Source organism: Malaclemys terrapin, chromosome 4, assembly GCF_027887155.1.
Source record: "Malaclemys terrapin pileata isolate rMalTer1 chromosome 4, rMalTer1.hap1, whole genome shotgun sequence".
Lineage (NCBI taxonomy): Eukaryota > Metazoa > Chordata > Testudines > Emydidae > Malaclemys > Malaclemys terrapin.
Window position 1 is genome coordinate 29,394,490 of NC_071508.1, and position 26,703 is coordinate 29,421,192.

Below are 26,703 nucleotides of genomic sequence, written 5' to 3' on the forward strand. Positions count from 1 at the left end.
CCCTGCCCCCCAGCCTTGCTCTGTAGGAACGAGCAACTCAACCCAAATGGATTAAACCTGTCACTTGCCAGCCCAAGGCCCAGAGGATGGATCCTGAGAGTCCCCTCTGCCCCACCCACATAACCCCTCCACTTGCCCTCTCCCTGTGTTGATAGCAGTCGGGTTCGTTACCGTGAGCGATGACTATTCCCACCACATTGGGCTCGGACAGAGGCAGCATGGGCACATTGTGATTCAGGGAGATGCCGTACAATGCATAGATGTAAAGGCTACACTGTGAACAACACCAGAAAATCCAGGTTAGGAGACAAGACGACACATTGGGGGGAGAGGGGGGTGTCTTCCTGGCATGTTCCCACCAGCATCTCAGCAAAGCCCAGCTCAGGTTTGTGCCCACCCTGGGCCACTCAATTAATGTAGAGCCAGGGACCTTTACCTGCTTCTTTACCTTTACCTGCTTCTGCCATTTCCATATTGTGCGAGGCACAGACCAACCACACAGGAAAGGCAGCCGTCTGTCCCCAAAGATACCCCATAATAGCCTGGATTAACACATTGTTAAGTCTTGGCTGGTGTCGCTATTGAAGTTTACTTTATTACGCATCTCACTCACGCTGCAGGATGCAAATAAACTGAGCAGACAGTCGTCGCACACAGGCCTGATGCTGCAGTCTCTGGCCGCTAGCCCTGCCACGGGAATAGGTCCCCTTGGACTCGCGCATGGGAAGATGCAGTGGTCTTAAATAAAAGATTGCTTACAAAAAATGAACTATGGGGCCAAGTCTGCCCTGCCCGCGTCCCGACACATGGCAGTGCCCCACACCCGAGCCTGGCTGCCCTGGGATCCCAGACAGACAAACCTCCTCCTTGTTCTTTGCTGTGGAGTTACACTTTGCGTTGACAGGCGTCCTCAGTGGCAGCCACTCGCCACCTTGGTCGAACGTGATCACCGACTGGATGGAACGGTCTGGGGGGGGATGGGGGGAGGGGGAAACACTTTGTGTGAAACCCTCAGTGTTTTGTATTCCACTCAGCTCACTCCAACTCAGCCCTCCCGTTGAAGACAGCAATACAGTCTGTCTTGGTCCATCTAGCAGACATCCCACCCCCATGAAACAGGCAGCCTGGCTGCAGCAGAAGGAGACGAGTCGATTTCTCCCTGGCAGCTGACCCATGTATATTTCTGCTGCATGTTTTCCCAGTGTAGAGAGCTCCTGCTAGACTGCACCGAGGCAGTTTCTCTCCAGCTGCAATCACTGCACTGAGACTGTTCCAGTTCAGGACTTCAAGCCTAGTAGGACCCCAAGGATTGGTTCAGCCTAGTAGTTCAGTAATGGGCAATTAGAAAGCTCCCCAGTTACACCAGCAGGCTGTCCAGGAGACAGCAGAGGCAAAGAACCATCCTTGCAGACAAAGAAGGAACATGCAAGTTTCAAGGATTTTTTTAATCGTTATTAAGTTCCCTCCTGGCTCTGCCTTAGAAGGCAGAATGGACCTGCATGGCACAGTTAGTGCCGTTCACCATATTGGCTCATACTGCCATAGACTACTCGCCTCCCTTTGTACATCACTGCCCCGGTTCAACTGCAAATCCAGACACGCCAGTGAGAGTGCTGTGTTTCCTCCCAGCGACGCCCCCAGGTGTGCCTGCCTAGTGCCATAGCTTGCTGAGCAGCACAGAACCCCAGCAGGGCTCTGCCAACAACCTGATGCTTTCAAGCTCAATTAGTAGAGTCCTGTGTATAGAAAGGTCTAGGTCTCGCCCCCTGCCCCAGCCAGAATAAATCTGTCGAGGCTTTTGGAAGCCAGCCCAGGCTCTTCCCTGAAGACCTCCGGGTTGAACCCAAATGTGGCCATTTCCAGCCCCGCAGGAGACTCACACGTGAGCAGAGAAAGGGTGTTGGACTGAAAGTTGTTTTGCACCCAGGGGCCAGCCGCTACTTTACTCCTGTGAGCAGGCCCACCAGCATCAATGGGAGCAGGACTGGGCCCACTGACTTCAATGGGGCTACTCACATGAGCAAGGACTGCACGCTATCCAGTCCTGTAAGCCAGGCCCGAGCGAGCCCCACAGACAGCGTAAGGGTTGGACTCAAACAGGAGCAGGCAAAGGACAGCAGAGATACACCCCATCCTTCCTGGGCCTCGGTGCAGACCCCAGGAGAATCGCGCCCCCCAGGAACAGGGAGGGGCATTCAAGAGAAAGGTTCTGCCTCGACTGAAGCTTTAGCCCGGGCCCTTCCCCAGTGCCAGGGCTGAGGAGTTTGCTCTACCGCAGCCTCCTGCTGGGTGCAGCCCATCCCCCAAGAGCGAGCGCTTGCCTTCAGAGAGCACGCTGGTGATATAGACGCCCCGCAGTGAGGTCACATTGGTGAAGTCAGTTTCACTCCCAATGCCAGTATAGAGATGCCGTTCGAGGGACTTGGAGTAGATGAGGCCTCGATCGTCTGAGGTGTAAATTGTGCCACACCCAGTATCTGCAAGACAGACAGATGATACAGCTCTGGAAGAGGAGCAATCAGACACAGCTGGGCAATCAGATAGCGCCCACAGTATAATTGTGAAAGAGGTTACCAGGCCAGGGAAGTTTCCTGGTCACACCCGGACTCAAGCCTCCACATGCCAGAGTCACACCTTATGCTGCCAGTGCTGACGCAGCATTGCATCAGCAATTTATCCCTAGTTCACATGGCGGGGGTGGCGGGGGCAGAGAGAATCAGCAAGTCCCAGAGGAGAAGCAAAGATGGCCCATGAACTCCAGTGCTCATGTGGTGTGATGTTGCCAGATGCCAAATTCTTTGCTTCTACTTACAGCTGGCCTTGGAGACAGCACTTTCACCCTCTGCTTTGCCAGGAACGATGGCTCAGCAGTTAGGGTGCCAGACAGGGACTCTGGGCTTGATCACAGACCATGTGTATGCGGCACCCCAGGCAAGTCACTCAGTCTCTCTGGCTTCAGTTCCTCATTTGTACAACAGGGATAACAGCCCTGCCCCACAGGGGTGTGAGGATAAACCAATGACAGTACTCTGGTAACAAGGCCATCTGAGCAAAGGTCTCCCTCTGTCCAAAGCCCAGTACTGATCCCGAACCCCTTAGCTTTACCAAACCAAAACCAGTGCAACTGAAATGTCACAGGCATGATCATGTGCCGGGGACAGCTTTCCTGGCAAGTCTGAAGCCAGACAGTGGTGCAGAAGTGAGGATTACACTCAGCGTAACTCTGGGCGGTCATTAACTCTCAAAGCATGCAGCCTAGAAAGCAGAAATTTGGGTTAGTCTGCTGCTCTGGAAGCCTGGTGCCATGGAGGAGTTTGCTGGGAAGGGATTTGGGGGGATAATTTAAGGGCAGGGAGCTACATGGGGTGTCCAGTCTTTGAAAGGAAGACTCCACAAAGGGACTGGTCTGAGAAGGAGCAGGGCCATCTGCTGAAGTCTTAAAGAATATTCCCTAGCAAAATATTTCAGTCAGGGTTAAGACTGTAAAGATCAGTTACTCCCAGGAAAAGCCTCTGAAAGAATGTCACACTGTTTGGAACACTCCACAAGCATTAGAAAGCCTGGAAAGTCAGAGTTAAGGCTAGCCAGGTAACCTTAACTCTGCCCTTGTATCACTACTCACAAGGCACTCCTACTTTCCAGCAACAAACTTGTTGACTGCATCAGTGACTCTGAAAACTGACTTGTGATCTAACTGGTGTGCTTTGGTCTTGCTCCTAGTTTGCACTGGGGAATTTAAATTGAAGGGCACTTGTCTTTCCATCACTACAAGCTGCTCTTACCCTCCAAGACAATGAACAACTGCAGAGGAAATAAAGGAGACTGATGCACTTCTCTTCATCAAAGCAGGCTGGACTCAGGACCATAAGAGTCAAAGGACAGATTTTTCAAATGCCGTAAGTACCACAGTGAAAGATTTGGCACAGATAAAGGGCTAATTACAGGGTCGGCAACCTTTCAGGAGTGGTGTGCCGAGTCTTCATTTATTCACTCTAATTTAAGGTTTTGCGTGCCAGTAATATATTTTAACGTTTTTAGAAGGTCTCTTTCTAGAAGTCTACAATATATAACTAAACTATTGTTGTATTTAAAATAAATAAGGTTTTTAAAATGTTTAAGAAGCTTCGTTTAAAAATTAAATTAAAATGCAGAGCCTCCCAGACCGGTGGCCAGAACCCAGGCAGAGTGAGTGCCACTGAAAATCAGCTTGCGTGCCGCCTTCGGTACACGTGCCAGAGGTTGCCTACCCCTGGGCGAATACTTCTAAGGGAACAAACTTAAGTTGTGGACCAAAACTTAGGCAACTTAATTGATGGGGTGCAGGGTAGCGTGGAAACCACATGCATCTCAGACACGCAACGTACAAAACCATAGTGTATGTATGTGGCTATGGTATTCCCACAGCCATGGGCTACCAGGAATTAGAGTCCTTGCTGGACTCTCCTTCAGAATGCTGTCTCCTACATGGAAGGTGCAGTGAGTACACAAGGCAGGTCAGTGCAGAACAGGGCAAAGTTACAGTTGTTTCTGTACTTAGAACATACGGGCAGGGGAGTTACGTGAATTGTCAGCTTGGCTTTGCATTTCCTAGGGTTTGCAATCAGAAGACTACAGTGTTCTCTTGAGCAGAGATTTACAATCAGCTCCAGTTGGATGAAGCATTGGAACTGACATTTGGATCTATTCAGGCATGCATCGCCCACCTGCCCTCTATCACTCACCTCCAGGGTCATCCACATGCATGAACACCATGTCCTCGTTAGCTGCCAGGATGGAGAAGAACTGCTCCTGACCCACAGATGGAAGCTGGGCCATATTCCAGGTCTCCCCTTGGTCAGTCGAGACATGGATCCTCCTCGTATTGCCCTGGAAGGCAAGCACAACCTTTATGCACCACCAATGGCTATAGTACTCAAGTGTTCATCAGTGCCTATGCTCCGGGGGCCTAGACAGATCAGAGAGGATGACAGGGAAGAGAAGCAGGAGCGAGAACAGTCCCGGTACTAGATCAGGACACAGGAATCGGATGAACAACTCTGGACAGCCACATGCTCATTTATGCCCCTGCCTGTTCCCATCCCCTTAAGGCACAATCACATTCACACAGGCCCTGCACCCACAAATCCAAACCAGGACATCTATCCAAACCTGGGCCATGGCCTCCCACATGGAAACAAAAAAAGGCGGCGACTCCGTGGACTTGCAGAGCCATATGGAAGCCAGACGGAAAGGAGTAAAGCAAATCTCCTACCTGCTCCGTCACCACGGAAGTAAACAGGAAGCGACCTCCTAGGCCAAACGAGTAGATTTTGTTTCCTATGGTCTTGAAGCTTTTGCCAAAGTCATTGGTTTTCTTTAGCTCCAAAAACCCAAGATCAGTTTCTTAAGAGAAGGAAATGAGAATGAATATTGCTGCAGTAGAGGAGGGGACACTGAGGTGAGGTTGGTATAACTACGTCACTCAAGGGTGTGAAAAATCCACACCCCCTGAACAAAGTAGTTAAACCCCCAGTGTAGACAGGGCTAGATCAATGGGAGAATTCTCTGGCGGCCTAGCTATTGCCTCTTGAGGAGCTGAAGTACCCACGCTGGCAGGAGAAGCTCTCCCATCGGCATCAGTAGCATCTTCACTGAACCGCTTCAGTGTTTTAAGTATAGACAAACCCCGGGGTTGGGAAGTGCTGATCCCCCTTAAAGTCTGTTCCTGCCTCACCACAGCAGTTTCTCACCCAGCCCCTCACACACACTGGGCAGAACCTCATTCTGAAGCGTCAGTCAACTCTAAAGGCTCCTAGATTGTCTGTCACAGACTGCCACCCTGAAAGTGCCGACATCCTGCCATCAGCAGCTTAGCCTGAGCCTGCCCAGTGGCTAAAGGACACACCAGGCTGCCCCTGAAACCTCAGACAACCCTGGCTCTACTTCACAACACAGGCCTGTTCAGCTTCCTTTCCACCTTCTGTGCTCGCAGCCCTGGAACAGGACGGATTCATCTGCGCTCCGACATCACCCACAATCATTTCTCAAGCTGGCAGTGATTAAGTCTCTGAGAAGCCCTAAGGAGAGCATGATCTCCCCCCAGACATCCATCTCACCTCACTTCTCGACACCCAAACTCTCCCACAACACACTAAGGAGCTGTAGCATGAGCACTGTCAGCCTCCGTTCTCCCTCACCCACTCCCCAGCATCAAACCCATCGGTTTGCTTAGAGTTTTGTGAGGGTATTATGGCATCATGCTTTCGTGATCACTGGCGAGCACTTGGAGAATTCTGACCTGTGGGACTGCTACATTTAAACAGACTGGAGATGTAATTTACATAAATTGTTTAACCTGTAAATCCAGGCATCTAAGTCACCTTGTATGGTGCCTGGCAGGAGGGGGACACACACAGTTGACAGGTTTCAGAATCGCATGTTAAAATAGCCACTGATTAGCTTTATACAATCTCCAGAGCATTTGAGCTCAGGACCATTCACTGGCCTGTCCCTAGCTCCTTGGGCTAATGAGTCAATTGCTAACAGCTGATGATTTATTAAAGTGTTTTCAGACCATGGAGCTGAAGGGAAAAGGCTTGTGAAGTCTCTGGCTTCACACACACACACACACACACACAAAGTGGCTTTGATTCTCTGATACTGCACAACTATTAGTTGGAACCAGGGAGTACTTACTGCAGGAGTCATTCAGGTAGGTGGTGAAGAAGATGGTGGTGTCAGGGCCCCTAGAAACAGACAGGAGGGGGGGAAAAAAAAAAAAGAGTGCTTAGAAAGCGGATATAAGAAAAGCGGATCAACAGCTGTGTCTGGCTGCCTACACTGCAGTTAGAGGTGTAACTGCAGCTTGGGTAGGCAGATCTGTGCTAGCTTTCTTCTAACTAGCATTGCTCAAATAGCCATGAAGATGCAGCAGCACATACACCGGCGCAGGCTATACAAGCACACCCAGAACACGTTGCCAGAGTCCCTGCCAGCATGTCTTCTCTGCTCCTTTTAGCTGCACTAGTTATATTAAAACCAGCGCAGGCATGCCCACATAGGCAGCAGTCACACCCCCGATTGCACTGTAGACATACCCATAATTTTACACAACATGGGGACACAGGTGAAGCCAGACTCCTTGAGCAGGGACAGCTTCTATCCCAGTGGTATACTGGGATTCTACAACAAATGCACCAGTGAGGACTGCTACAGGGCCTTTCACAGAAGCGTGGGTCCTTTTACTCAAAAGTCTGGGGAGCATCCAAGGGGTTTGTGAACTGCAACCAGATAGCATCCATACCGCACACACTGGCCCTGTCCAGGTAGTCACTGAAGGACTAGTTTGACTAGATACAAGTAAGTTTGTGACGAAGCTTCTACCTACCAGAAGCAGGGCTGAGACCCAGCAAACTCATGGCACCCAAGCCCATGGTTCCTAAACTGTTCCAGTTTGAACTGAAAGCTATCGGATGCACGTGTCACCTTGGTATCTAGGACCAGAATGCTGAGTGGCATTGCTGACTCCAAGGGGTTCAAAATCCAGAGAGACTAAGGGTATGTCTACACTACGAAATTAGGTCGAATTTATAGAAGCCGGTTTTATAGAAATCGGTTGTATACAGCTGATTGTGTGTGTCCCCACATAAAATGCTCTAAGTGCATTAAGTCGGCGGACCGCGTCCACAGTACTGAGGCTAGCGTCGACTTCCGGAGCATTGCACTATGGGTAGCTATCCCATAGTTCCCGCAGTCTCCGCCGCCCATTGGAATTCTGGGTTGAGATCCCAATGCCTGAATGATGCAAAACAGTGTCGCGGGGGGTTCTGAGTACATGTCGTCAGGCCCCTCCCCCTCCGTCAGAGCAACGGCAGACAATCGATTCGCACCTTTTTACCTGGGTTACCTGTGCAGACAACATACCACGCCAAGCATGGAGCCTGCTCTTCTCAGCTCAGCTCACTGTCACTATCAGGGCCGGCTCCAGGCACCCAAACACATGCTTGGGGCGGCACCTGGTAAGGGGCGGCGGGGGGGAGCGCGGCGCGGCATTCCGCGGGGAGGGAGGAGCACTCCGGCAGTGCAGCAGTCGGCGGGGGGCGGGCTCCGGCGGCGCTCGGAAGGGGGGGGGGCTCCGGCGGCGCGACGCTCGGCGGGGGGGGGCAGCGCGGGGCTCGGCGCTCGGGGGGGGGGGGGTTCTGGCGGGGCTCGGTGCTCATCCGGCATGCGGCGCTCAGTGGGGGGGGCAGCGCGGGCGCGGCGCTGGAGGGGGGTTCCAGTGGTGCTCGGCAGGGGGCGGGCTCCGGCGGCACAGCACTGGGGGGGGGGGGCGGCGCTCTGGGGGGAGGTTCTGGCGGCGCTCGGCAGGGGGGCGGCGCGGCCCTCGGCTGCGGGGGGCGGCGCTTTTTTTTGCTGCTTGGGGCAGCAAAAAAGCTAGAGCCGGCCCTGGTCACTATATGTCATCTTGGTGCCGGCAGACGTGGTACTGCACTGCTACACAGCAACAGCTAATTGCCTTTTGGCAGTAGACGGTGCAGTATGTCTGGTAGCCTTCATCGGCGATCTGGGTGCTGGCAGACGTGGGGCTGGCAGACGTAGGGCTGCATTGCTACACAGCAGCAGCTCCCTGCCTTTTGGTAGAAGATGGTATATTACGACTGGTATCCGTCGTTGTCGTACTGCCTTCCCAATGACGATGATGGCTATCAGTCGTAGTATGCTCTTTTCTGCCAAGCGCCCAGAAGATGCCGAGGGCTATCAGTCATGCTGCACCGTCGCCTGCCAGCTTAAGATGTAAAAAATAGATTTGTTCTGTATTCATTTTCTTCCCCCTCCCTCCGTGAAATCAACGGCCTGCTAATCCCAGGGTTTTGAGTTCAATCTTTGGGGGGGCCATTCTGTGTGACAGTTGTTGGAGTTTCTCCCTGATGCACAGCCACCATTGTTGATTTTAATTCCCTATACCTGTATGCCATATCGTCACTCGCCCCTCCCTCCCTCCGTCTGTCAGATACTAGTTTTGCGCCTTTTTTCAGACCAGATGCCATAGCACTGGGATCATGGAGCCCGCTCAGATCACCGCGGCAATTATGAGCACGATTGCAGTGCAGCGACGAGAGTGATGAGGAAGTTGACATGGACATAGACCTCTCACAAGGAACAGGCCCCAGCAATGTGCAAATCATGGTGTTACTGGGGCAGGTTCATGCCATGGAACACCGATTCTGGGCCCGGGAAACAAGCACGGACTGGTGGGACCGCATCGTGTTGCAGGTATGGGACGATTCCCAGTGGCTGTGAAACTTTCGCATGCGTAAGGGCGCTTTCATGGAACTTTGTGACTTGCTTTCCCCTGCCCTGAAGCGCCAGAATACCAGGATGAGAGCAGCCCTCACAGTTGAGAAGCGAGTGGCGATAGCCCTGTGGAAGCTTGCAACGCCAGACAGCTACCGGTCAGTCGGGAATCAACTTGGAGTGGGCAAATCTACTGTGGGGGCTGCTTTGATCCAAGTTGTCAGGGCAATCAAAGATCTGGTGATATCAAGGGTAGTGACCCTGGGAAACGTGCAGGCCATCGTGGATGGCTTTGCTGCAATGGGATTCCCAAACTGTGGTGGGGTGATAGGGATATGGGTTCTGTCTATCTTGTCACTGGAGCACCAAGCCATCGAGTACATAAACCGCAAGGGGTACTTTTCAATGTTGCTGCAAGCCCTGGATCACAAGGGACGTTTCACCAACATCAACGTGGGATGGCCGGGAAAGGTACATGATGCTCGCGTCTTCAGGCACTCTGGTATGTTTCGGAAGCTGGAGGAAGGGACCAGAAAATAACCGTTGGGGATGTTGAAATGCCTATCGTGATCCTTGGGGAACCAGCCTACCCCTTAATGCCATGGCTCATGAAGCCGTACACAGACAGCCTGGACAGTAGTCAGGACCTGTTCAACTACAGGCTGAGCAAGTGCCAAATGGTGGTGGAATGTGCATTTGGACGTTTAAAAGCGCGCTGGCGCAGCTTACTGACTCGCTCAGACCTCAGCGAAAAGAATATCCCCATTGTTATTGCTGCTTGCTGTGCGCTCCACAATTTCTGTGAGAGTAAGGGGGAGACATTTATGGCAGGGTGGGAGGTTGAGGCAAATCGCCTGGCCACTGATTACGCGCAGCCAGACACCAGGGCGGTTAGAACAGCACAGCAGGGCGCGGTGCGCATCAGAGAAGCTTTGAAAACGAGTTTTGTGACTGGCCAGGCCACAGTGTGAAACTTCTGTTTGTTTCTCCTTGATGAACCCTCCGCCCCGCCCCCCCACCCGGGTCACTCTACTTCCCTGTAAACCAACCACCCCACCCTCCCCTCCTCCCCTCGAGCACCGCTTGCAAAGGCAATAAAGTCATTGTTACTTCACATTCATGCATTCTTTATTAATTCATCACACAACTAGGGGGATAATTGCCAAGGTAGCCCGGGATGGGTGGGGGAGGAGGGAAGGAAAAGGACACACTGCAGTTTAAAACTTTAACTCTTATTGAAGGCCAGACTTCTGATGCTCGGGCAATCATCTGGGGTGGAGTGACTGGGTGGCTGGAGGCCCCCCCACCGTGTTCTTGGGTGTGTGGGTGAGGAGGCTATGGAACTTAGGGAGGAGGGCTGTTGGTTACACAGGGGCTGTAGCGGCGGTCTCTGCTCCTGCTGCCTTTCCTGCAACTCAACCATACGCTGGAGCATATCAGTTTGATGCTCCAGCAGCCGGAGCATCAACTCTTGCCTTCTGGCTGCAAGCTGACGCCACCTATCATCTTCAGCCCGCCACTTGCTCTGTTCATCCCATGATTCAGCCCGCCACCTCTCCTCTCATTCATATTGTGCTTTTCTGTAGTCTGACATTGACTGCCTCCACGCATTCTGCTGTGCTCTGTCAGCGTGGGAGGGCATCTGGAGCTTCGAGAACATATCATCCCAAGTCCGCCGTTTTCTCCTTCTAATCTTCACTAGCCTCTGTGAAGGAAAACATTTGCAGCTGGTGGAGGAGAAGGGAGAGGTGGTTAAAAAAAAGACACATTTTAGAGAACAATGGGTACTCTCTTCCACGTTAAATTTTGCTGTTCACATTACACAGCACATGTGCTTTCGTTACAAGGTCGCATTTTTCCTCTTATATTGAGGGCCTGCCGGTTTGGTGTGAGAGATCACTCACACAGTGCCAGGCAACAGATTTCGGCTTGAAGGCAGCCATGGTAAGCCGCAGTCTTTTGGCTTTTTTAACCTTCTTAACATGTGGGAATGGTTTCAAACAGTAGCATCCTCATTTCCCATACCAAGCACCCGTTGGGTTGGCCATTTAAAATGGGTTTGCAATGTAAAAGGAGGGGCTGCGGTTTCCGGGTTAACATGCAGCACAAACCCAACTAACCCCCCTCCTCCGGGATGATCACTTCACCCCTCCCCCCACCGCGTGGCTAACAGCGGAGAACATTTCTGTTCAGCAGAGCAGGAACGGGCACCTCTGAATGTCCCCTTAATAAAGTCGCCCCATTTCAACCAGGTGACCGTGAATGATATCACTCTCCTGAGGATAACAGAGAGTGATAAGGAATGGATGTTGTCTGCATGCCAGCAAACACCGGGACCATACGCTGCCATGCTTTGTTATGCAATGATTCCAAACTACGTGCTACTGGCCTGGTGTGGTAAAGTGTCCTACCATGGCGGACGGGATAAGGCAGCCCTCCCCAGAAACCTTTTGCAAAGGCTTTGGGAGTACATGAAGGAGAGCTTTCTGGAGATGTCCCTGGAGGATTTCCGCTCCATCCCCATACACGTAACAGACTTTTCCAGTAGCTGTACTGGCCGTGATTGCTAGGGCAAATTAATCATTAATCATTAAACACGCTTGCTTTTAAACCATGTGTAATATTTACAAAGGTACACTCACCAGAGGTCCCCTGTGTGCCCTCAGGGTCTGGGAGCACGCCTTGGGTGAGTTCGGGAGTTACTGGTTCCAGGTCCAGGGTGATAAACATATCCTGGCTGTTGGGGAAACCGATTTCTCCGCTTCCTTGCTGCTGTGAGCTATGTACATTATCTTCATCCTCATCTTCCTTGTACCCCGAACCCTCTTCCTTGTGTGTTTCTCCATTGAAGGAGTCAAAGCACACGGTTGGGTAGTGGTGGCTGCACCCCCTAGCATGGCATGCAGCTCCGCATAGAAGCAGCATGTTTGCAGCTCTGCCCCGGACCTTCCGTTTGCCTCTCTGGCTTTGTGGTAGGCTTGCCTTAGCTCCTTAATTTTCACGCGGCACTGCTGTGCGTCCCTGTTATGGCCTCTGTCCTTCATGGCCTTTGAGATCTTTTCTAATATTTTGCCATTTCGTTTACTGCTACAGAGTTCAGCTAGCACTGATTCATCTCCCCATATGGCGAGCAGATCCCGTACCTCCCGTTCGGTCCATGATGGAGCTCTTTTGCGATCCTGGGACTCCATCATGGTTACCTGTGCTGATGAGCTCTGCGTGGTCACCTGTGCTCTCCACGCTGGGCAAACAGGAAATGAAATTCAAACATTTGCGGGGCTTTTCCTGTCTACCTGGTCAGTGCATCTGAGTTGAGAGTGCTGTCCAGAGCGGTCACAATGAAGCACTGTGGGATAGCTCCCGGAGGCCAATAACGTTGAATTCCGTTCACACTACCCCAATTCCGACCCGCTAAGGCCGATTTTATCGCTAATCCCCTCGTCGGAGGTGGAGTAAAGAAACTGGTTTAAAGGGCCCTTTAAGTCGAAAAAAGGGACTTAGCCGTGTGAACGTGTCCAGGCTTAATTTGATTTAACGCTGCTAAATTCGACCTAAACTCGTAGTGTAGACCAGGCCTAAGCAAACTGGGAATCAACTCCAAAAATCCAAGGTCCTCTCACCTTCTAAGTGCCCTCCCTCCCTCTGTAGCAGCCAAGAAGGAGGATTGTGGGCATCCATAGGCAGAATCTGACATGAGCGGGTACAGCACAGGCACAGTAGTTTATACACACATTAGAGACGTGAAGCAGCCAAGCAGGAACCGGAGTATTTATCAGACGGCCAAAGGTCTAAATGAAGTGTGTGATGAACAAAGACACTCAGATAACCCTAGTAAGGAAGGGTGGCTGGCCAGGGTACGGGGAGGCTCCAGAGCAGGCAGTTAGGCGATGCCAGTCAGGCAGGTTTCTAGATGAGTCCAGCCAGAGGCCCGTGGCTATGTGAAGAGTTCTAGACACTCCATGTGAAAAGAGTGGAGCCTTCCATTGAGGGAACACTCAGTCCATGCTTTCCCAACCCTCAGAGAGCAGTTTGCTGCTCCTCCTGATGGAAAAATCTGAGTCCAGGACACAGCATTATGGTAGGGAAGGCTCCCCAGCCCCCAGAGGGATGGGACACTTATTTCTAAATCAAAATGTATTAAACATGAGTGGCATGAGCCCCTCATGCTGTTGAGCTTCCTCTATGGGAAGAGAGAGGGGACAGAAAAAGAGTGCAGGAGAGTTGATGGAAGTGCCACAAGCAGTGTTGAGCAGCTCCTGCTTTCCTTTGGCGGGAGAGCTTAGAGCAGTGGACGCCGAGTTACCATTTGGCTACTCACCATTTTGCCAGACAAACAGCTTTGTGGATTTCTTCCCACTTCTCCCCAAAGTTCCTGGACACCCAGAGGCTGTTCTGAAAAGTTCAGTAGTCAGACAAGATTGCTGGTTACTGGCTGTGTTACCTCTAACACTTCAAATAGCATCTGGCCTAAAAAAAGGCAGAGCCAACCCTCTGAAATGGAACACACATCAGGGCTTCTAAATACAAGGCCACATAACACTCCCTGGAAAGTACCCACTGTATGTTTCAGACTCAGGAATAGAAGTTCATCCCCCAGAATCCTAAAGGGCTAAAGGACACAGCAGCTATGATTTGTCATTCTTCCCCTTGTGGGATGCTACCACCCGACCCCACCAGGTGTCACTACAGAACTCACTCCAGGACATCTCACATAGCTGCCAGTGTGCTCTGTAAGAAAGCAGAGACGAGAGGGAGTGGGATGCGTCGTGTCTCTTACTTCGGTGCTGAGGACCAGCAGGCTGTCGGAGTTCTGCGGGTGGTATATGACCTGACTCTGGGGCTGAAAGGGGAGATCTGTCTGAGCAAAGTTCTTAGCATAATCAGACGATCTAAAGATCTTTCCTCCATGAGTCCCTCCAGGCACAGGCATGTCCCCCGTCAGAATCACCTAGACAAGGCGCAAGAGGGAGACCAGGTCAGCGAGGGTGCACTTGCCTTCACCGCGACAGTCAGCCTCAGCCGCATCCCCCGCACCGGCTGTACTGACCTGCTCCAATACAAATGGGTTTTGTGTGGCTCACTCAGGCCCCATATCCCGGCAATGGGATCAGAACCTGCACTTCCTGGCAGTGGGGCTCCAAGGGCTTCACAGGCTCTGGCTAAGCCCAGAGAGATAGGCACTATCCCCGTTCTACAGACAGGGATACCGAGGCACAGAGCTGTGACGTGACTTCCCCTCAGTCTCCCAGCAGTTAAGTGGAGTGTTGGGAGCAGTACCCAGGAGCACACCACCACCTCTCCTCTGAACACCAGTCAGCACTGCCATGTGGAGAGGTGCATTTCAATGAACAGAAGTGCATTGCTATGCAGCATGAATGCAGCCTTCATGAAGGCCAGCTCCATCCCTGACTCAGGAGCAGTTCCAGGGAGTGCATGCTGTCCAAGAGCACATCAGCAGCTGTCTCCTACCTTCCCCGAGTTCTCTGGGCCGATGGCCATCCCAAGCTCCGTCCGGATGAAGGTGTGGTTAATGAGCTTTGTGATGTCTATGAAAGTTTTTCCATAGTCCTCGCTGAGAGGGAAGAAAGTAGATAATGACTCTTCTAGAGCAGTGGTTCTCAAGCAGGGGTCTGGGGCCTCCTGGGGGGCTGTGAGCAGGTTTCAGGGGGTCTGCCAAGCGGCACCAGTGTTAGACTCGCTGGGGCCCAGGGCAGAAAGCCGAAGTCCCACCACATGGGCCTGAAGCCTGGGGCCCTGAGCCCCACCACCCAGGGCTGAAGCAGAAGTCTGAGCAACATAGCTTCGCGGGGGCTCCTGTGGCGTGGGGCCCTGGGCAATTGCCCTGCTTGTTACCCTCTAATACTGGCCTGGCTTTTATATGCAGAAAACCAGTTGTTGAGGCACAGGTGGGCCATGGAGTTTTTATAGCACGTCAGGGGAGCCTCAGACAGAGAAAGGTTGAGAGTCCCTGGTCTAGGAGATGGGATGCAGCACAGGGGACAAGGTGTCACAGATGCTTCAGGGACAACTACTGGGATTAGAGAGCCTCAAAGAAGGAATGCGCTGGGCACCTCAGAGCAGCTGCTCAGTGCAGCCAGCAGACAAAGAACGGAAGCATTCCATGGCAAGTGGCTGCTTTTCCAACACTCGCGCTAGGGAGGAGCCAACCTGCAAGAGTTCCAATCACCCAGGACTGGCCCAAAAGGGAGTCACAAGACAACCAAGCCAGTCCCGTATTGCTCAGCTCTGGCCTACAAGGCTCCTCCCCCCCAAAAAAGGTGTTTACCCAGGACTGAGGATATTCCAGTCTCCAATGAGCCCCACAATCCTTTGCATCAGTGCAGAGGAGTCTGGGAAGCTGTGGGTACTGGTCACTCGTGCCCATGCGGAACCAGGGCATGATTTGGTAGAGGGAAGTGAGTGACCGGGCACCATGCGCCAGGTTCACCGAGTGCTAGCTCCTCACTGGTATGAAAACAGTCTCAGCGACTGAACACCCAGATTCCCAGAGCAGCCCAGAGCTGTTCTTGTCACCCTGCAGCACGCCCACCCCATTGGGCTGGGCAGAGTTTCTTTGCATTCCTCACACTCTCCCAGGCACATCAGAGGAAGAGGCAAGATACGCCCAAGCCCTTGGCAATTATTCCCACTCGAGGCATCTCCCATTCCTGTACGGCAGCCCAGCACCCGTCAGCTGAGGTGACCAGTTTAGAAGCCCTGCCTCCCACACCACACCCCAGGAGGCTGCCTGAGCCTGCTGGCAGCTCAGCCTCCCTCCAACTCCTCCCCCAGTGGCTACGCCACGCTTACGGCTGGCCTCCCGCGAGCGAGAGAGCGAGCTGCAGCATCAGGTCAGATAGCCAGACGATGCAGCTCGCCAATTCACTGAGTTAATCAAATCAGCTGCATGCATCAGGCACTGGGGGCCTCACCTCCTGTAGAGTTTGGACTGCTTGAAACTCACAAACAGCAGCGGTAACTTGAATGTGGTCAGGACAAGAATAACCTGGCCAAAGAAAAGACCAGAGCATCAATCTTGGGGAGCGCTCACTAGCAGCCCCTCCCCGAGGCAGCCTGCGAGTGCAGCCCTCAGCTCACCCCCTCCACTGGATTTACTGACCCTGAGAAGGGGTTTGACAGCCCCTTAAATACCCACCTCAGGACAGTCAGTTAGTGCTTTGACCAACCCTCCACCCCACTCTTACCCCTCTCATGTGGCTTCTCCCAGGGAGAACGGCTTTAACAAGACAGGGACTCGCTGGCCAAAAAGGTTTGTATTTGCCAGGGCAGGAAACGAGTCTGCTGGGGAGGTACCCCCAAATCGCAGGCTATCAGACAGTCATCTGGCCTCTAGCCAAATCCAGGGGCAGGTTATTGGCTCAACCCACCTTTCCTCAAGAAACAGCCAATCCCAATGTCTTTAAGGCAGCAAATGCCATGAGCTAGTATCCATGGATGGTCTTATAGGGGTATACGGCACCTTCACCTCCCAACATGCAGCCACTTCTAGGGTGGAAGGCACCAAGCTACGGACAGCACAATGCACAACACTGATTGGGGAGGAAGGGTTTGGCCAGGCTTTAGGACAAACCATTCCTCCCATGAGAAGGGCCAAGGGATCTTTGATGTCCACAGCCCAGACAAGACTTTGGGATGTAAGGTCCTGCCCAGCAGGCCCACACGTAGGGGTGGCAGAGGAGCTGAGCCAACTCTGCCAGGGCTTGAGCCAAGAACTTCAGATAGGGGCTTGAGCCTCCAAGCTGCTCTGCGAGAACCAGCCTTGTCTGGGACACAGCGGCCGTCTGATGAGGGTGAGGGAGGTTGGCTGCCTCAGCAGTTCTTTCCTGCAGGAGCCCACAGGAGTGTAGGTTGCCCTGCCTGATAAAGACAGCAGAGCCCTGCCCTGCCTGGAGCTGTAATTTAGAGGGTCAATTCCAGGGGTTGGAGGAGCAGCCGCCTTGCGATAGCTCTACAGACAAACCCTCCAATGGCAGCTGCTCAGCGAGCAGTCCTGGCTGTGAAGGTTTCCTAGCAGCAGCTCACTTGCTCCATGTTCAGACACTTCTAATGGGCATCAGTCACACAAGAGCACGGCTCAGCACCATTCCACTCCTCAAATGCCAGGAGCATCCATAGATCCCAAAGCCTGAAGGGACCACTGCAATGTTCCCGCTAATTTTTTACATCCATGTGCAGAATGAATTTTGTTCTGTGCACCAATATGGAGGTGATGAGTGGCGGGGGTGGGGCCGAGGGGTTTGGGGTATGGGGCCGAGGGGTTTGGGGTATGGGAGGGGGCTCAAGGCTGGGGCAAAGGGCTGGGATGTGGGGGAGTGAGGGCTCCTGCTGGGGGGTGCAGGCTCTGGGGCAGAGGGTTGGGATGCAGGAGGTGAGGGCTCTGGGGCTCAGGGCTGGGGCAGAGGGTTGGGATGCGGGAAGGGGTGAGGACTCTGGCTGGAGGTGAAGGCTCTGGGGTGGGGCCAGGGATAGGGCAGAAAGTTGGGGTGTGGGGAAGTGAGGGCTCTGGCTGGGGGTGCAGGCTCTGGGGCTCAGGGCTGGGGCAGAGGGTTGGGGTGTGCAGGCTCTGGGCTGGGGCCAGTGATGAGGGATTTGGGGTGCAGGCTGCCCTGGGGAGAAAGGACTCCCCCCAGCCCTCTCTTGCCACAGCAGCCCATGGCTGGGGGAGAGGCGCCTCCCCCCACCGCAGCCCTGCACGCCCCCTACCTCTCTCCTCTCCAGTATAGGCCCCTGTGGCTGCGCGCCTGCACAGCCCTGGGGAACTTAGGACCACTGTGATCATCCAGTCTGACCTCCTGCATAACCCAGGCCAGAGACCTGCCCCACAATCATTCCTAGAGCCCATCTTTTAGACAAACTTCCCATCTGGATTTAAAGATGGGCAGTGACGGAGAATCCACCATGCCCCTCGGTCAGTTCTCTCACCATTACAAATTTACACCTTATTTCCAGTCTGAATTTGTCTAGCTTCAACTTCCAATTCACACTGCAAATAAGGCATCTATTTTGGAAGCTGGGCTCTCGGAGATGCTGGGACTTCAAGATGGATTTAGCACCAATGGGCCACGGGCCGTCTCTCAGAGCAGCAAATGAAGGAAGAGGCAGCACCTATCCCTGCCCCACCCCCAAGGCTAACAATGGGGCAGCGTAAACCCTCCATCCCTAGTTCAAGAGGAATGAGCCCCATTGGCCTGCTGGTCATTTCTTACCAGAGCAAAAGGGTGCAGCTCCCCCAGCCCGTCAGGGTCATACAATACAATGCTCCCATTCTAATCTGTATCAACCCTTGTGCTGCCATCACCCCTGGGTATCTTCCACCAATGTCTGCTGCCTGCGGTTTCTCCTCTCTCCAGAGGGGAGGGGGTGTGTGGTAGAGTTTAGATGGGGGGGTTGTTAATTTTAAAATGTTTATTTTTATTTCTATGTATTTAAATGTTGGGCCCCCCGGAGCAAGACAGAGTTAGATACAGCAGCCAATGAGCAGCGGACCCTGCTGGCATGATGGCAGCCGTGGCCTCCAGCAGCCTCTGTAGAAGGGATCTCGGGCTGGTCTACATGCAGGTTTGTACTGATTTAACAAATTCGCTTGGAAACAGATAGTTAAAAGCAATGCAACCCTCCGGGGTGGCACAGACACATCAGGATAAAGGTGTTCTATCGGCGTAGCTCATTCCGGGAACTGGACCTAAATAAGCGATACCAGTTTAAGCACTGTTCTACCAGCATAACTGCACCCCTGCTGTAGGTTATGTAGATTCGTGCCATTTTAACTATAGTGGCTTCTACAGTGATCTAGCTGGAGTGTTAGACCAGCCCCCACTGGGGACCTTCCCAGGCAGGATTAAATGTCTGGGCGCGCAGAACACTGGGAGTGTCCAATACTCAGGAATGCTTGTGCTCAAGGTGAACACTGCTTCCAGGAAGTGAAGTTGTGCTTCCCAGCTGCCTCTCCGGCTTACCCACCCCCACTGCTGCCCCGTCATTTAGAAGGGTTACCTTTTAAAGCCCGTTCAGATCAAATGCACTACTTACTCCAGTGCTGTCTCCAACCCAGGAGAGTGATACAGTGCCGCTGAAGTCATCAAAGACATACTGCAAGGAAAAAGATTGGAGTCACATCCAAACTTCTGCACTCCACACCCCAGATCAGGCAACAAGCCCCTCTACCTTCTGTCACCAGAGGGGAGAGGATCAGGAGGAATTTGATCTGCATGGTGGAGTACCTCCCAGTTACACACACCATCCCAAGGCAGTAATAACCACCCAGCTGCCAGCCAAGATTTGTCTGGCTCACTGGCATTTCCCCCCACTCTCACCACAGGTCGCTAGGGATTTCCTGTGCAGTCTATTGCTGAACCAGTAAAGCCAGGAGACACCCCAGCAGGGGCTTTTTCCCCAGCTTCATGCTCCCTCAGGTGGCTTCCTTCACTGACCCCCACACATCCCCTTACATGGGATGTTGCTGAAATGCCCAGTGGATTCTTGCCACACACCCTACGTGTGACAACTCAGAGTTTGTCTCCTTGGCAGATCTCATGGGCAGGTGTCCCGAGTCCTCTCTCTCAATACCATCTTGCCCCTTCGGTAGTTCAGGGAACACTGGGCGGCTTGTGCTGGGCAGGCAGAGCGAAGCAGAACTCAAGCTTTGTGGGTCAAAGGTGCTAAGTTCAACCCCCACTGACCACCTCTCCAAGGGGCTGACATGCTCACGTTTGAACTACAGAGCCATCTTGTCTCTACCCCAAAGCTTTGCAGGGGCCTGGGGCTTTTCCCCTTAGCACTTGATACTCATCAGTGAGTTATTGTAATACGGAAAAAGCGTAGTCAGGTTCCCCTTGTGTCTGCCCTTGAACACACGTGCACAACAGAAGCTCTGCTAGGGGAAGCCGATTTCACTTTTGGTTCTGCTGAAGTGCAGATGCTTGCCCGGTGTGGTCACCCTCACCTAATGGGGCTTCATTGCTAAACCAGGAGCCAGAGCCCCACAAGTGTCATCATGAGGCCTGCGACTGTTTCTAATCCAGTCCTGGGAGAACACAAGAGTGAGCAGCACAGACTGCTCCCAGATCTCACACCCTCATGAGTTAACAACGCCTCTCGTATCAGGGAGCTCCCCAGCAGCCAGTTGGCATCGAGAAGGATCCCCACCCAGAGGGCCAGTAATGGCTGAAAGTTAAGCAGAGCTGGACTCTTCTCCCGTTGGACATAACTAGTCACCCGTAAGAGCAGCACCATGCCGACAAGAAACACTCTGGTGCGTTCGTTTGGCCTTGCAGAGCAGTAAAACTGGGCTGTGCACTTTATCACGAGCACTAGAGTAAACAGCGCAGCCCTGCCACCCTGCAAAGGCATCTGTCTCCAGATAATATTTTCCACAGCTCCTACTGCGTGCCAGGCAGGACCACAGCAAAAGGTGCACAGAACGCTCCCATTAAGCAAGGAGACAAACTGGACCTGGCCTGAAGAGCCCAGAGGGATACGAGAGAGACGAAGCCAGCAGAGCAGCGATACTGGGATTTGGCTAGCTAGCGCCGTGTTAGTGCCAAGGAGGAACCTGGCAATGCAAACAGTCCCCTGAGCAAAACCATGAATGCCATCAGTGCCCTGCCCTGCAGTCTCAAAGGTTGCCTCATAATCTGTTCACAATCTCACTACATTTTGAGGCTCTCCATGTTACAGCTTAGCCAGCACTTTCACCATAAAAATCCTAGATCAATGGCTGAGCTGGACAGGACATAAACCGAGATCTGGGTTGCAGGCAGAGAAACCTTTCCCCCTCCCAGAGCAGTGACTCTGATATACGTGTGCATCTGAGAACAGGAATCCCAGCATTCTACAGGCAAGACCTGGGAGATGGCCAGACAGTCACCATGGAAATACACCTGGGACCTTGTAATGCTCTGTTGTGAGAGGCCCTGAATACCTTGACTGCGACAGGGGAAGCACTACCAGTTTCAACCCCAAGTGTCCAGTTACCTTTGCCGGAGGGAAGCAGAGACCCAGGGAATACCTGGGGGAGAGTGCAGAATGCTGTTTCTTCACAGCCATGGGCACCTTGTGGCCTCAGTAGTGCAGGGGTGGGGGGGTGCCAACACGGTTACTGAGCTATGCCAGACCTGTGCAAAAGGCAGGCTCCTGGGGAGATCAGAAGGAAGACAAAAGGAGACAGGGAGGCCGTGGAGAAGGCTCTTGCACCAAGAATGAGGATGGCATGAAGGACCAGAGAGCTGATGCTATACAAACAAGGAGAGGAGTAGACAGAAAATCCAAGAAGTGGGCTGGAGCGAGCCCTTGGAGAGTCACTAGCCTGGGTGACTCTGAAATGGACCCAAAAACAAGTGTGGAGTTTGATGCAGTCTCACCGTTTGGAGTGTGCAGGAAGTGGCTGATGATGTGCTTGAGTACAGGGAACTGGGACTTTGGGAGACAGGGGAGGGATTTTCAGCAGACAAGGAGAGAGGCATGGAGACACAGGTGGGACTTGCCACAGCCAGGGATTGGCAGCAGCCTACACCAGCCGCACGAGGCAGGTGAAGGAGGAAAGTTCTGGATGAGAGGGGGAGGCAGAGGGACTTTCCAAGCAAAGGAAGGAAAGAGGAAATGACATACATGGCATACAGCGACACGTCGGTGTCAGAGTGGTGGGTATGGTACAGTGCAGACAAAGAGCAGAACCTGTGAGCTGCAGAAAGGGGAAGAGAAGTCAGGGCAGCTGTGCCTCTCCCCCCGGGAGCCAATGCAGCATTATCAGATTTATCTGAGAGACGCCTATTAGCATCTCATTTGAAAAATGGAAAAAATGTAAATTATCTGCTTGCATGACAGATAGGATGGGGGATACCAGCGGAGGTTACAGACATGCCCAAGTGAATGTAATCCAGACAACACAGGGGCTTCGAGTGTGAGGAAACCCACGGGGGAAATTTACAAATGGTTGGCAAAAAACTGCCCGCTACCAGCCACCTCCAAACACGGAGGTGGACTTTGCATTACTGTCCTAGCCATCCCCAACCCCAGGCAAATCCACCTCCTCGCTCCCCTCCTCCCAGGAGGGAACAGTTACATAAAGATTCTGCTTTGACGCAAGAAGGGGAACGTTTCTGCTGAGAGCACTGAGTCACTCCCATGGCACATGGCTCACTCACCCAACAATCCCAACAGGTTTTCTAAACCCACCTCCATTTCAGCCAAGCGAGATCGGGAAGATTCTGCTTCTCTAGGAACTAAGCTGTGCTTTAATTTCGCCAGGCCTCATGCTATGAGGCCATCAAATCAGCCATGTGACAGACAGGAGGCCACTCTGCTATACAGCAGTGTAAAAGACCTCGTGCTTTTGGCCTACCAGTCCATCAGTAGCCAAGCTTCATGGTAGCGTAGCCCCCGCTGCTCAGTCTCTGTTAATAAAGGATGATTTTAACGGCTCCTCTTCATGCAGAAATGGAAAAGATGGGCTTAGCATTTAATCACAGGTACATTGCAATAAGTTCTTACAGATAGAAGGGGCTCTGTGGATAGCAGCCCTCCCACCTCCTATGAGAAGACGTTTGGGCCCACGGCAGGGGTGCAGGTGCTGAACTAGGAACTCTAGGAGTGGCATCTGCAGCAGCACAAAGGTGGCAACAGAGTTTGCTGTCTAAATGCAGGAGGAGCTGTCTGCATGAGAGAGGCTGGCATACCCAGGAACATCACCATGCTAGAAGGCTAGTGGGCGGATTCAGGGCTTACTTGACTAGAAGCAGGATAGACACTCTTCTTAAGCAGTCAAAACTTGCTTACTCACATAGCTCCTTAGCACAGATGCTGGCAACTCAAATGTATTTCCCCTCAGCACTGACTATCCCTCCCTCAGGGAGGCAGAAGGAAAGCTACTTTGCACTTTATAAGTGATCACAGAGTGTTTAACAGCTAAGCTTCAACACAACAGTGTACAGGTAAGGGGCATGAAGAGATCTCTTCCCAGGGCACTGAAATGCAGCCACCTTTGGGATGGAACATGGCAGACGTTTTTTTATTATTTGCATTACGGTAGCATCTGGAGAACTCAACCAACATCAGCATCTCATTTTGCTAAGCACCACACAAACAGCCCCTGCCATGCAGAGCTCACACAACAGCACCAGAGAAAAGGCAGAGGTCAAGGCATAAAAGGTCGTGCAATCCAACTGCAATTAGAGGAAGGCTTTAGGGAGCTAGGACAGCAGTTCTCAAACTAGGGTCCGTGGACCTCTGGGGGTCTGCGAGTCATGTCCGGGGCCGCCAGCCCCACTGATCAACTCCTTCCCCTTCCCTCCCAGCGCCTCCTGCACGCTGCTGGACAGCTGTTCCGCAGTGTGCAGGATGCACTGGGAGGGAACAGGAGGAGTAGGGACAGGGCGTGCTCAGGGGAGGGCAGAGGCAGGGAAGAGGAGTGGCAGGGGTGGAGCAGGAGTGGGAAGAGGTGGGGCCTTGGGGGAAGAGGTGGGGCCTGGGGCTGAGTGGGAGTTGAGCACCCCTGGGGAAAAACAGAAGCTGACTTGGGGGTCCATGAAAATTTTGAAATCAAAATGGGGGTCTTCGGGTTGCTAACGTTTGCAAACCGCTAAGCTAGGAGCTAGCCACATCAGTTGGGAACTGACCAGGACACACAGGGGTTACAGACAGACAGACAGGCTTTGTTGTGCTTTTTTAAAAAAGCGGAAGTGTCCATTTGATCAGCTCTTCTATTATCAACAGTGCTTAGAGACGGAGATTACAGTGACAGGAGCCTGAGCCGTGCTGCTTAGGAGGCATCAGTAGCATGCTCTGGCTAAGCATGCCACGTGTGCGGGGAACGATTTCGTGTGTAGAAGCTTGAAGAGAATCTCTGGCAAAACTAGTATGAAAAATGCCCTTGTGTTTAATATTTCACATCTTATTAGAGAGGACTTGACCCTATTATGTTCATAAGAGCATAGCTAAAAATAAAGGCCCAGATGTGCTGTGCATCTTCACAACCCACAACGTCAAATACGACATCTAGTGAAATAGGGACATTTTCCAAAGCCGTGAGAATGCCCATCGCTTCCACTTGTCACAGGAAAGGTTAACGACTTGTGTCCGACAGCTCCCCCACTGGACGAGGAGGCTGAGCCAAGGGGAAAAGCCCCCAGTGAAAATGGAGCTATCCTCAGGAACAGCCGAGGGAGCAGTCCAGGAAAGCTCCAGTATTAGAGTGCCCCTTCGGACTGCAGCACCACTTCCTGTGACCCTACCACATCCCTGTGCAGACTGGAGAATGGGACTGGGAATAAGGACTCCTGGGCCCTATTTTCAGCTCTCCCCAATCTCTAGAAAGGATCTCAAAAGGAGAGATAGTCACTGATGTTCAAGCTGCTTTGAGATCCTTCAGTGACCAGCACTACAGAAATGCCAAGTATCCATATTAAGAAAACATTAACCCAGTTTTCACTCCTTCCCACCCATTTCCCCCCCCCCCGCCCCTACCAGCCAACCTTTCCCTTGTTTCTTTCCTGGGAGACAAGCTGGGACAATGGTAAGCACCCAGCACGGGCCCCGGCTGCTCCCACAGGGCCAGCTGGCGTAGAGCAGCCATGTGTACTCATCCCGTCCGAGGATGGGGATTGTATGCCGGCACACATGCAGCCCAAGCATCCCTTCCCTCAGATCACAGCTGAGGGAACAGGGGAACTCAGGGCTAGTCTACATTGGCAGCGCTTTAACAGCGCAGTGCTGGGAGAGAGCTCTCCCAGAGCTCTAAAAACCCACTTCCACCAGGGACGCAGCTCCCAGCGCTGGGGCACTGTTTACACAGGCGCTTTACAGCGCTGAAACTTGCTGCGCTCAGGGGGGTGTTTTTTCACACACCTGAGCGAGAAAGTTGCAGCGCTGTAAAGTGCCAGTGTAGACAAGTCCTCACGTGGCTCACTCGGTCACAGATTCCAAGGCTGATAGGAACTTGGGGATCAACTAGAGAGCATCCATCTAGCACTAAACGCTAGGCATGGACGAGATCTGTCAGGTACTCTCCGCTCTGTGCCTTGACAGTGCTCACTTCCTCCAGTAAACGATCAGCGGTGCAAAGACTTTAAATCCTCATTTGTGGTAGGAGAGAAAAGCCCAGCAGGCATCGGAGGCCTTTGCAATACGCTTGAGCACGAGCAGACAGTGCGTATTAGCGCAGGAGGCAACAAATCACACCATGTGGAGAGCTAGGCTGGGTTCAGGTTCAGCATATATCGATGCCATCAAATCCTGGAGCAGTGGTTGAACGGGCGGGACCTTGACCCCTTCCCTGGGAAGGGCAGAGGGAAAAAAAGTCACCCCTATGGTGAACCAAACCGTGCGAAGTATAGGTTACTTATGTCACTGCGACCTTTTATGAAGAGCCTTTGACACATCAGGCCCCCTCCATCAGCGCAGCAGGAAGGTAGATCTGGCAGAGAGCACAGGGGTCTCAAGTGTCCAATGACTGAGCTAAGATTTGCTTTTTGGAAGAGAAGAGCCCCTCTTCTGTCCTTCCTGACCCGGAATCTTGACAGGGATCATGCTTTGAAATGCAGCTGTCAGCACACCGGGATTCTGAGACTCTGAGATTAGCATCTGTTCCCAGCTTCTGCAGTCTGGCATCACCATTACTCAGCGCTCTGCCAAGGTTTAAGGGTTTTCTGAAAGCTACACAGCCACATTCTGACATATATCCCAGCACGCCCACGCCACATGTGCTAACAGGAGACTGTGCAATACATCTAGAGAGAGAAGCAGCTTTCCACCCAGTCACCTGGGAGACATGATGTTCCCCTACACATAAACAAGCCACCCAGCTCCTGAAATGCAAAATACAGGACGGGGGGCAGTAGAGTATATCCAGTACAGTAATACAGGGGATAGTAATGCCCGAGACCTGCCAACAGCCAACGAAACTCACCAGGCTGACCTACTGGATCAGTCTGAATCTAGAGGACCCTGTCCGTCTAACCACAGCCCACATCTACCCCACGGGCTCAGATTGTGCTGTAGCTGGATAAGAAACATCCTTGATGAAAATCCAGATGCTATAGGAGCCATTTTTCTGATACGATATCCAAGGTACCTAGATGGCCCCACTGCCATTATCTGGGCACCTTCCAATCTTCCTCAGTGATTATTATCCCCATTGCACAGATGAGGAACTGAGCACAAAGTGAGGCTAAGTGACTTGCCCCAGCTCACACAGGGAGTCTGTGGCAGAGCTGGGAATCGGACCCAGGTCTCTCAAGTCCTAGGCCAGAGCCCTAACCACTGGACCATCCTTCCTCTCTGGAAAGATCTAAATGCAAGGGCCTGACTACCTATGGTCACAAGAGACCCCCAAGTTCTTTTCCTCAAGAGTAGAATCTTTAACCTCAGTGTTCTCATCCAATCCCAGCACCCACTACATTGTTAGATACAAGGTTC

General features: G+C 52.6%; 1 protein-coding gene across 1 annotated transcript in view; it reads right to left on the reverse strand.

Moving 5' to 3' along the window:
• SORT1 (sortilin 1) overlaps positions 1-26,703 on the reverse strand; it is a 45,321-nt gene that overhangs the window by 12,944 nt on the left and 5,674 nt on the right. Inside the window, exons 2-12 of the mRNA XM_054027109.1 lie at positions 19,324-19,383; positions 16,206-16,279; positions 14,743-14,845; positions 14,051-14,221; positions 13,592-13,665; positions 6,676-6,725; positions 5,252-5,382; positions 4,722-4,866; positions 2,322-2,477; positions 861-967; positions 172-274 (exon numbers count right to left, since the gene is read on the reverse strand). Of these exons, the coding sequence (XP_053883084.1) occupies positions 172-274; positions 861-967; positions 2,322-2,477; positions 4,722-4,866; positions 5,252-5,382; positions 6,676-6,725; positions 13,592-13,665; positions 14,051-14,221; positions 14,743-14,845; positions 16,206-16,279; positions 19,324-19,383 (1,174 nt within the window). The remainder of the gene's footprint in view (positions 1-171; positions 275-860; positions 968-2,321; positions 2,478-4,721; positions 4,867-5,251; positions 5,383-6,675; positions 6,726-13,591; positions 13,666-14,050; positions 14,222-14,742; positions 14,846-16,205; positions 16,280-19,323; positions 19,384-26,703) is intronic.